General features: G+C 45.4%; 1 protein-coding gene across 1 annotated transcript; it reads left to right on the top strand.

The window, feature by feature from the left end:
• The first annotated feature begins 5,110 nt into the window (after nt 1-5,110).
• On the top strand, nt 5,111-6,747 carry LOC123065043 (aspartic proteinase CDR1-like). Its single transcript, XM_044488415.1, has one exon. It carries the CDS (start codon nt 5,143-5,145, stop codon nt 6,556-6,558), a length of 1,416 nt encoding a protein of 471 aa, XP_044344350.1. The 5' UTR covers nt 5,111-5,142; the 3' UTR covers nt 6,559-6,747.
• The last annotated feature ends 5,462 nt before the right edge of the window (nt 6,748-12,209 follow it).

Here is a 12,209-nt window from a genome sequence, read left to right as displayed (position 1 = left end):
CAAGCTCCAACCCTACCTTGTTGAGAAGAAGCTTGCCAATGACAAGAAGACATGGGTGCTGAATCCATTCCTTGACATCATGCACCGGATCTTCCACAACACACTTTTCCCCCGCATTGGTGACAAGGATAAAGTGCATGCTTACCTCGTGGACATGATGCTCATTTGTGAGGAAGCGCGTCTCCAACAGACACAACCACTTGATGTCTCACACATCATGTGGTGTGAGTTATAGTTTGCAGTGTTCAACCGTAAGGTACCCATCTATGGTCCTTACATTTTTTTGTTGATCTTGAAGACTTGGGAGCAACTCTTTCCCAATTAAGAGTTTGAAGCTCCCAACTGGATTCGCCATGAGCCTATCAAGCTACACATCAAGAGCAAGTGGGCTAACACTACTACCCGGGCAGAGGCTGAGGCTGCAAGGATGGATGTGGATGAGGATGAGCTTGAGGAGGAGGATGCCGATGAGGACAACTCTGAGGGATACACTCCTTCCTCTTCTGAGCCCTCTTGGGCTAAGAAGCTGAAGGCCAAGATGAAGACTCTGTTTTGTATGCAAGCCAAGGGGCAGTACATGACCCATGTTGCTTCCAAGGAGAGTCGCCAACATGATAAGAAGATCTTGAGGACCTTTGGAGAGATTGTGGAGAGTGGGTCAGAGGTGAACCTCACTCCAGAGGTTGACTGGATAGCCAAGCAGGGATATCAGTGGACTGAGTTAGAGGAGGAGCCCATTCCCACTGTCGAGACCGATGAGGAGCATGAGGAGTGATCACTGCAGTTTGAGCTACCACATGTGTCGTAAGTGTCGTCTCTACCTTTTTGGTGTCTCAATGCCAAAGGGGGAGAGAGAGTAGGATTTTCAAGTCGTTGTGTCGTGTCTCACGCTTTGTGTTCATTCGGTTGAACCTCGTTTGTTTTGGTTTGTTGGCTTGTGTTTGTGTTCGTCTGGTTCGAGGAGACTATCATATGATGTAATACATATGTCCTCTACTTATCTTATTGTCTTATCCTTTTATCTAGTATGTTAGTAGTTTGTGAGCTCATCTTGCCATGTGCCCTTTTTACTTCATGCTCAATTCTACGTTGCCTCAATATTCATTATGATACTTTGTTGCAAGGATTGTCGTGTTTATAAAATATAGGGGGAGTGTTGATCCTAGTATGTGTGTCGTGCAGTCCAAAGCACTTCTCTAGAGTCCACACATCTAGGGGGAGCCTGTCTATATTTTCTAGATGTTGGGTTTGCTTATGAGTCATCTTATATCTCTTTTTGCAAACCCCGTTTTGTCATCAATCCACCAAAAACGGGGAGATTGTAAGGGCATATTTCTCCCTAGGTGGTTTTGGTGATTGATGACAATGCTTTTGCGGACTAATCGTGTGCATTGAGCATTTCAGGTATCTCATGTATAGGAACAAGATGATTGCGTGCCCCTCTAAGTTCTTTCGAAGACGACGTTTCTCTACATTTCCTATTGGTAGATTTGAGTCATAGGAAAGCCGTACTATTAAGAGGAGTCCGATTCAGAAAGGTTAGGGTGGAATCATCACGTACACGTTTGTCCCATTGCACCACCTTTCCCCTTGCCTCTTTGGAGCACCGTTCTGTTATCCATGTCTTTGCAAAATGAATGACTCCAAGTGGTAGTGTGATGTGGCGTACGGTAGTGCAGCTCAAGGGAGCAGTAGCACCGCAGAGGCTCACGATAGTACCATCCTAGGATGTCGTAGTACGGCACCTCCTTGCGGTAGTACCGCTCCGAGGTTGCGGTAGTACCATGACTTCTGGCCCAGAACTGCTACTCGCGCGAAAGTAGGGGCGGATGTAATTTTTTACATCCGCGCCCTATGCGGTATTGCCGCTCCCTGGATGCGGTAGTACCGTGTCGGGTGTTTGCACCGATCTGAACTCAGTGGAAGTAGTCATAGAAGTAATTTTATTCATCCGTGCCTTCCCAGCCCAGTCAAACCCTGCCTTGCGGTAGTACTGCAAGGGCGCACGATAGTACCGCTCCGGCGGCTCTACCGCTCGCAGGGTCAATGCAAAAGGGCCTCTTCTGGTGTCTGCCATGGGTGCGGTAGTACCACACCGCCTTGCGGTAGTACCGCTCGTCTGGTGCGGTAGTACCGCATGTCGCGGGCTGGTTAAGTGGATAACGGTTGGATTTGTCCCTTGACTATAAAAGGGGAGTCTTCTTCTCCAAGTTGACTACCTCTTCCATCTCTAAGCTCCATTGATGCTCTAAGCTCCATTTTCACCCGATCTCTCTCCCTAACCAATCAAACATGTTGATTCTCTAGGGATTGGTTGACAAGGCCTCGATCTACACTTCCACCAAGAGAAATTTGATTCCCCCCACTAATCCCTTGCGGATATTGTTACTCTTGGGTGTTTAAGCACCCTAGACGGTTGAGGTCACCGCGGAGCCATAGTCCATTGTGGTGAAGCTTCGTGGTGTCGTTGGCAGCCTCCAATTCAGTTGTGGAGATTGCCCCAACCTTGTTTATAAAGGTTCGGTCGCCGCCTCCAAGGGCACCAATAGTGGAATCACGGCATCTCGCATTGTGTGAGGGCGTGAGGTGAATACGGTGGCCCTAGTGGCTTCTTGGGGAGGATTGTGCCTCCACACCGGTCCAACAGAGACATACTTCCCCTCAAAAGGAAGGAACTTCGGTAACACATCCTCGTCTCCATCGGTTCCACTTTTAGTTATCTCTCACCTTTACTTGTGTAAGCTATATTGTGTTATATCCTTTGCTTGCTTGTGTGCTTATTGTTGTTGCATCATATATGTTGCTCACCTAGTTGCATATCTAGACAAACTACTTTGATGCAAAGTTTAATTTGGTAAGGAAAAGCTAAAAATTATTAGTTGCCTATTCACCCCCCCCCCCCCTCTAGTCAATTATATCGATCCTTTCAACCTCCCCAAAGGAGGTCCCCGCTTTGCTATTCGTCGTGTAGGGCGCTGCCGAGCAACCGCGCGGGCAACCCCCCTCGCGCTGGAGCTTGTATGGGTCGGTCCATTTTACATTTTCCCCTCTATTTTCTCCTTCTTTTCTTTTTTTTCTTTTCGCCTTTTTCTTTATTTGGTTTCCATTTTATTTTCTCTTTTCTCTTCCTTATTTAATATTTTGATTTTTTTTGCAAATTTTATTTCAAATTCATGAAAAAAAATAGTTCATCGAATTCAACAAATGTTCATCAATTAAAAAAATATTCATCGAATCCATTTTATGTTCATCGGGATTTAGATTTTTTTCATAAAATTAAAACTTTGATCATCGAATTAAAAAAGTGGTCATCAATTCAAAATTTGTTCATCATTTTCAAAAAATGTTCACCAATTTTGAAATTTGTTCATCGATTTCTAAAATTTACATCAAATTCAAAATTTCTTCATCAATTTTTTCGAAAACGTTCATCGTTTTCAAAATGTTCATTCATTCTTCAAAAAGTTTATCCGATTTTTCATAAAATGTTCTTGAATTAAGAAATTTTTGTATAGTTCAAAAAATGTATGTCAAATTCGAAATTTGTTCATCTGATAAAAAATCTTCATCAATATCCAAATTCAGCAACATTTTTTTAAATCACAAACAATATTTGAAATCATGACCATATTTTGAAATCTCGAACATTTTTTAAATTTTTGAACATTATTCTAATTCAAGGACATTTTTCGGCTCCATGAACCTTTTCAAACTTCACATTTTTGAATTTTGGAACTATACCAATATCCTGAATTATTTAAATAAGAAAAAAGAACAGAAGAAAAAACAAAAAAAGAGACAAGAAAATAAGGGGGTGGGGGGGTGGTGCCCCGCCGCCACTCATGGGCCAACCCAAATGGGGGCGAGAGGGGAGTGAGGGGTGCACGCTGCATCTCCCCCAGGTTCCTTTTTCTACACCATTTTCTTTTAAGCGTGCGAAAGTGGGCCGGTTCGTTACCGTAGACTCCTGGAGTGAGAGTTGTTTAGGTCTCGCTTAATGCGAGATATAGCACTCACGCAAAAAAAAACCATCACCTGGGTATTATTGCCCAACTCCACATGACATGATGTTCATGATCCATCATCCATGCAATTTTTCTGTGCCTGAAGATCCTTTGCAAGTGTCAAAGCTTCACAACATGCCTATGCCTCTAACGTTGTAGGATGAGTTAGATTATCAAACACACGAGCTGATGGCCCCTGGAACTTCCTTTCAACATTTCTGCAACACGACCATCGACGCTCCCTTCGCTTGCACCTTCGCCACACCTCCGTCCACATCGAATTTCATGTAACATGTAACCGGCGAAGACGAACTTGGCCATTTGCGATCGGTGATCTAGGACAAGAAAGGAAGAGTGAATTCGAGGAGGCGATATTCATCCACGAAAACCGAGCTTCAAATCCAGACGCACATAATTCTGTTCGGAGCGTTTTATCACACAAGACTTATCGTTTTGTTTGGCTCATCGCGGACCATGGGATGTATCTATTGTACAGTAGTACCTTTGAACATTGATCAATGAAGACCACTCTTATACCGCCAAAAAAAAAGTGTAACGTATTTTTTTTAAAATAAGTGTAACGGATTGCATATTTGCTGCAGAAAAGTGCGGAGTGGAATCACTGAATGAGCCCGACATGAAGAATACAACAAAAGGAAGCTTAAACGGGAGAACGATCACTACAAATTCTCCAGGTCGCCGGTGGCACCAAGCAATCAAACACTTCCTCTTCTTGCCACTCGAGTGGCCGATATTCCGGAGACAATCCTTCTTCTACAAGCTACAAGATTAGCAATTGCTAATTACTCATCGTCATCTTTTGGCACGAATTGATGGCTGCCTTCAAAATTCTCCAGTTTCATACGCAAAAAGAGCAATGCAAACCGCACTATGAACCCTTGATTCCATGCGTAGTGCGCAGTACGTAATTGCCATAACGCATGCAGCGAGCTGCCAAATGGCACTCAACAGTTCACGACTACTTCATATCATATCCCGACTTACCACATTCGTCTCCCCATTAACCATCTGCCATTATAATCTTACGCAAATTCGCCTATAAATACTGCCCTCTGCATAGCAGCAGCAGCAAAGCAACCCCAGTAGAGCTAATCCTTGGGAGTTAAGCTAGGACACGATGCCTCGGACGATGGTATCCCGCGCTCTCCTGCTCGCCGCCGTCGTCCTGACGGCCCAGCTGTGCGCGTGCACGGCGTACGCCGTCAGCGGAGGCGATGGGTTTAGCGTGGAGTTCATCCACCGTGACTCGGTCAGGTCGCCGTTCCACGACCCGACGCTCACCGCGCCTGCCCGCGTGCTCGAGGCCGTGCGGCGGTCCGCGGCTCGCGCCGCGGCGCTCTCGCGCTACTACGTCCGCGTCGACGCGCCCTCAGCTGACGGCGGCGTCGTGTCCGAGGTCACGTCCAGGTCGTCCGAATACCTGATGGCCGTGAACATAGGCACGCCGCCCACTCCTATGGTCGCCATCGCCGACACCGGCAGCGACCTCATCTGGCTCAATTGCAGCTACGGAGGCGACGGTCCTGGTCTGGCGGCCGCCCGTGACGCGGACGCGCAGTCGCCGGGCGTCCAGTTCGACCCCTCCAAATCGACGACGTTCAGCCTCGTGGACTGTGACTCCGGCGCGTGCGGCGAGCTGCCCGACGCAGCCTGTGGCACCGACTCCAAGTGCAGGTACTCATACTCCTACGGCGACGGCTCCCACACAAGCGGCCTCCTCTCCACAGAGACCTTCACCTTCGCCGACGCCCCGGGCGCCCGCGGCGATGGGACGACGCGCGTGGCCCACGTCAACTTCGGCTGCTCCACGACCTTCGTCGGCACGTTCATCGGGGACGGCCTCGTCGGCCTCGGCGGCGGCGACCTCTCCCTCGTCAGTCAGCTCGGCGCAGACACCTCGCTGGGCCGGAGGTTCTCCTACTGCCTCGTGCCCTACTCCGTCATGGCCTCCTCCGCGCTCAACTTCGGCCCCCGGGCCACCGTCACGGATCCGGGCGCGGCGACGACGCCGCTGATCCCATCCCAAGTGAAGGCATACTACACCGTCGAGCTCCGGTCCGTCAAGGTCGGGGACAAGACCTTCGCGGCGCCGGACCAGTCCCCCGTCATCGTCGACTCCGGCACGACGCTCACATACCTCCCGGAGGCGCTTTTAGACCCACTTGTGAAGGAGCTGACACGGCGGATCAAGCTCCCGCCTGCCCAGTCGCCAGAAAAGTTCCTGCCGCTGTGCTTCGACGTGAGCAGGGTGCGGGAGGGGCAGGTTGCGGCCATGATCCCTGACGTGACGCTGGGGCTGGGCGGCAGCGTTGCGGTCACGCTGAAGGCGGAGAACACGTTCGTGGAGGTGCAGGAGGGGATCCTGTGCTTGGCGGTGGCGGCGATGTCGGAGCAGTTACCGGCGTCGATCATCGGGAACATCGCCCAGCAGAACATGCACGTTGGGTATGATCTCGACAAGGGCACCGTGACCTTCGCCCCAGCAGACTGCGCGAGTTCCTACCCCGCCCCCTCACCCTCCGGTTCTGTGTAGTGTGTAGCTTATGAAAGCGGAAAATTGAGTGCCGGCAGATCCCGGACCCTTCATCGAGTGCTCAAGATTGGTGGCCAGAATAATGTACTCAAATGAAATATAAGCGGAACTGTTACTCAAATGAAATAACTGCAATACACTCTTAACGTGATAGATGATACAATAGGTCACATGTTTTTCAGTCCAATATACTGCTAGACCTACAAAATTCTACAAATATTTTACTTAACTTCCCAAACTAATTATCTCCCTCCCCCTGAATTGAGGTGGGCCCCTTCATGAGCAATGCTAGACGTACGAGAGGAGATTTAATTAGGAGGGCGGGCCCACCAGTGAAGGCCAATTAGATGAGACCACGTTCTCTCCCTGTAAAGTCTTGTATCAATCTGCCTAGTAAAATGTCCGTGCGTTGCCACGGGCCTTTTGTTGTATAAAACTTGGTAAAAAATTTGCGTCTTTCAAAGCCATCGCCTCAACAGACTATTGGTGCATTCGTTTTGAATGTCGACATAATCCATCTTGATCTCTCTCATACTCTACAAAAGTAAACATATATAGAAACACACCTCTTCTATCATGCGCAAAAAATATTTATTTGGATTGAAATATATAAAAAATAATTATTTGAATACATCTCAACTGATTGTTAGAACTCGATGATTTTCTGGTTTGGTCCATCATAAAAATGACTTGTTAGGGATCTGATATTTTTCACTATATAAAAGTATGTGACATTTCTCTTATAGCAAATAATCGCTTTCCCTAAAAAAATCTTCCTTTTCTTCTTGAAAAAGCAATTCACTGTCTCATTATCTCACTGCATGGCACAAAGTTCACACTGACATCTCATTCCCCCATCTTGCTCTCGTCGTTGACGCCGTTGAAATCAAAGCACGCCATGGCGCTCAGCCCACACCTTCCTCTCAGCGTCATCTACCCTTCCCTCCACGGCATCGACCTCCCCCTCCTCTCCCACTACGGCGTCCCAGGGTGATTACCAGTGCCAAGGAAGGCACACCATGATAGCTGATGGAGACCACTACAATGTGTTTTCACTGCCATGATATACAAAATGGTATATATATATCATGTGATCCTCTGACCTCTTCTTTTCTGAAATAGCTAATATGGATTTGAACGTCACAAGAATTAGCAAAATCGGGGATGCTACTTACCTTTCATTCTTACACCAAGATTGCAAGACTGTTTTCAGCTTTATAAATATTGTTGTTAATTTTGGATGCTTGCATTTCCATCATGAAAATAGGTAATATCTTATTTACAAGGATGCTTGTATTTCCAGCCTCAAGAATTGGGAGAGCTAATATCTTATTTAGGAGGCTTACATTTCATGCTTACCGACTGACAGAGCAACTAATTTGTTATTTTGATTTTGAGTTTCTATCATATTCGAAGTGTAACATTTCCATGTCCTTATGTTCACTTCCCTATGTTGAATTTCCCAGCATCATATGCAAACTTGCTAACAAGTGGCAAATATGTAAATAGTATGAAAAAGGTGGGTGACTAACCTATAAATATGAATTTTCTAGTTGAATGTCTGTGCATTGCCACGAAATTAAAAAAACACAGCAATCGAATAATTATCCCAATTCAGAAATGTGTTGGAAAAGGTGGCATGTGGTTTTCATCCATACATTAATAGAACTTATTCTCTCTTGTTCTTTCAGCCTTGACAGTTATTATTTCTTCATAACCATGCACTCCTTGCAAGAAGACCAAACGATATCAAATCTTATCCCCACCCCTCTTCTCGTTGCACTTTCATGCTTGACCTCGTACTTGTAGAAATTATAGAAATTTTATCAGTTCACAATAATATTTTCATTATATTAATCTAACCTTAATTTTTTACCATAACAAAGATAAAACTTCAAACTAATAGAGCCCTGATTAACTAAAATATCGCTTGTCCCCATTTCTTAAACTCCTCATACGCTACTTCCCCCATTGTCCCCGTGGCCACTCGACCATGTCTACCTCTGACCATGAAAATCAACCATTATAATGTATAATTTAACTATAAATTTTACAGGATAAATAAAACTAAAATATAATGAAAAAACACGTCGTTTGCACACTGCAGCAGTGATAAATTATCACACCAGGTCAGTTTCGAGTACTTGTACCATGTATAGTTATTTACATGAAATATTTTGGAACTATGGTAAAAGTATAGGTCCGATAAAATCATACTTGTACACATTACCACCAGTAGCAAGATAAACGCGGTGGACATCAGCTTTTAAAGCTTTATTATTCGTAATCAAGGCAAACTCTTTTTGCAGGTTCAGGAAGAAAAAGACCATGTGCAAGAATTGGAACAAATGAGAAGCTTACCTAGCTAGGCATGATGCCACTGGGTTGGATGTCATGCACACGGGCTATGCTTTCCAGTCCAACTTCTGTGTAGCTGCATATCAGTCGACGGAGCTGTTGCCGACAGCCAAGCTCTCCCTCCATGCTGCTACACACCAGCATGCCATGCCGCGTCGCAAATCTCTCTGTTTGCGCCGCCACAGATCAACCAGCCGTGCTGCTGCCGACTGCGGTGCTCTCCCTCCATGCCGCTGATCACCATCCTGCCACGCCATAGCGCCAAGATCTTCATCTGACCCGTAGAATAGCAGTCGGACACGCCGCTTAGGAGCACTTCTGTTACGTTGCCTAACACTTCTGTTTTATAGCAGCTGGACGTGTTGCTTATTATTCTCTCACTATTACACACTTTCAATAGTAGTAAAGATTGTAGTGGAATTTTTCTAGAATTTAATGTTGTGAAATTTCTAACGACCAAACAATCATGTATAGTTCAGAGAAAAGATACGTGAAATGATAAGACATGAACCGAGTATAGAACAAAAAGCACCATATGTTTCTTCTGAATCTGAAGCAAAAGGTACCGAAAATGCACATTTTTCTCATCCAGCCTCATCTTCTGGAGAAACAAATGGAGGCAAGTCTCCTACCGAAGCACATACTTGAAGCATGAAGGATGAAGAATGCAAGCACCTATCTTGGGCATTTATCAACCTTGGCATTTTTCTCTTTCAAAGAAATATAATCTGGACTAATTTTTTAACCTAATCTTAATAAAATATTAACTATCACATAAAAACAGATAAATGACACCAATCGTAGCCAATCATAAATGACCTCAAAGGCACATCATAAGAAATTAATCCGAATTAAACAAAATATACCCTTATGCTGGTGGCTTCGTGATATTTGCATCTACATAAAGTAATGCAGGTGCCAGGGTTAGGATACTTGCATGCAGGCATCAGTAAGGAAAACATAATTTCTTTTGTATATTCCACTTATAACATTCTTCATGTAGTTGTCATTCTCATCTCTGAACTTTTCAATCAGCTGCTGACTTGATCTCCTCCCCAAAACCATGTACACGAGGTTGAGCTTCTAGCATCTACATTACATATGGGAAACCTGGGCTACATACCTAAAGTGCAATACACCAGGCAAGCAATCCCATTGAAAAGCAACACAAGAAACAACAAGGGCGGTAATAGCAAGAAGGCAACTTGATCTAGCTGACTCACTGACATCAATGGCAAAGGCGATTGTGGAGCTGCTGCTTGTAAAGAAGGACTTCCACCCATTGGCTTAAGCGACGGAATCCTCTAGCTCCGATAGGTGCAAGAACCCGGCCGCCTTCGGCCACTGCTATGCCTAATATTCATTTAAAGAAATCAAAACAATATGCAACAAGAACATGTTTAGCGCTGCCATGACTCTCAACACCAAACGATCTCACACAACATAGATGGACCAATCAAAAAAGCTGGCAGGCAAAACATACATCATGCATAAACCAAGGGCAACAACAGCTCCAGCTACCTGTGGCATCAGGACTCAGGACACAGGAGGCCTGCTACTTGGGTAACATGAGCTTGCCTTGCTGCTCCTCCCTCGCTGCCAACCTGAAAGACATGACCGCCGGCCTGGCCCCGGCCCTGCCAGCGAAGGATCAATCCATGGGTGGTACTCCTCCCCCAAAGTACGCTGTAGATTGCACATACACAGAGACAATTCTCTATTAGACTCGGAAAACGAGTCAACGACGTACATACAGGAGGACGGGATGGATGCACATGAAGCGAGAGAAGCACGGATCCATTAAACATCCCCATCCCAACAGCGAGATGGAGGCTAATCGAAATCAGCAAAGCCACATGCGTGGGGATCGGAAAGATTTGGCGTGTCTCTTCCTCCCTAGAACCAGAACCGTCGCTTCCTCGAGGCGCTAACCCCGTCCATCCATGGTTCGGCATCCCATACCTAACACGTTCACTTCTTTCCGAAAAGAAAAGAAACACAGAGGAACATGGGAAGGGGAGAAAACGAAAGACGAAAAAGAATTGAACCCGCCTCCACCATCGAATGAATCAAGCGGCCAGACACGACATCGTGCTGGCGGCGTGACAATGAGGGCCAGGAACAAACAAAGTGGGCAAAAAACTACGAATGGATGCCTCGGCAATGAACGCCTCGGCGAGGAGGATCTTACTGAAGGCGAGCGGCAAGTGATAAGTTTATGGACCATGAACCACTGGCTAATGAAATCGCCGGGTATCACACGGTCTGGGCGGCGAAGCTCGGATCCGAAGATACTTAACTCGTCATGGGATAGTAGATAGGCAAGCTCTCTGAAGGACATCACCAGATTACTCTAGATAGATTCTATGCAAGTTTGGATTGTTTCAGCCTGGCAAACTATTTCCCCGACAACTGAGGGTCTAGGTATTTAAAGCTTCAGCACAAGGAAGAGTGTATGAAAACCAGGCACTTGCATATAATCAGAAGCGCCATCATGACAACATCAGATATTGTGCTACCAATATTTGAACCTATTAAACCTTATGAACTTATAATTACAGTTAAACTTTGCATGCCATTATCTATTCATTCCTTAGAAATTTCTATGAAGCTCGGAACAGACTATGATATAAATATCACAAAATGCATTAGAAATAGCTCACAACAATATAAGATATAATGAACCCAAGATCCAAGCGACTAAGACAACAACAGTCAACAGGTTCAGTCAACCTATTTCTCCTGAAGTGATAAGCGGCAACTTGGTTCTCGAATTCTCAGTTGTTCGACTCATGACCAAAATCGGAGGAACACCGCGAAATTAAATATGAGTTTATACATGCCAAAATCAAAGGAAACACTGCAAAGTTACAAAATTGACAACTCAAAGCTAAAACATAGAAACTACGTAGTGTTGTGGTGCCAAATATTTACAAAGGTGAGTTAGAAAAACTATAAATGGTTGACTGGTCTGAGAATACACTAAATTACCAGAGATTAAAATTGAACTGACCTCACACATGAGCCTTTAGAGATGCATGGTATGCATGATAGCCTGGAGATTTTCCTTTTCCCTGTTATCCTCAGCTACCTGAATACCCAGATAGAACTCTGCTTGCCCAACAGCTCCACATGCTCTACAGACAAATAGGAGTCTTTGTTTCCTGTAAGAGGTCCATATGGAAAGTAAAGGCAATGATAATTAGTAAGATTAATGCTCCGAATTAAAGCCGATTGGATGAGGTAATTCGTCAAAGAAGTACAATGCAAAGCTGAAACGATGCAAGTGAATT

The sequence above is a fragment of the Triticum aestivum genome, chromosome 3B (genome assembly GCF_018294505.1).
Source record: "Triticum aestivum cultivar Chinese Spring chromosome 3B, IWGSC CS RefSeq v2.1, whole genome shotgun sequence".
In the NCBI taxonomy this organism is placed as follows: Eukaryota; Viridiplantae; Streptophyta; class Magnoliopsida; order Poales; family Poaceae; genus Triticum; species Triticum aestivum.
The sequence above is the reverse complement of the archived record's forward strand: the minus strand, read 5'-3'. Positions and strand labels throughout refer to the sequence as shown.

Bases quoted from the DNA above. Each gene is read 5' to 3' on its own strand.
- LOC123065043 (XM_044488415.1), top strand. From the start codon at position 5,143: ATGCCTCGGACGATGGTATCCCGCGCTCTCCTGCTCGCCGCCGTCGTC.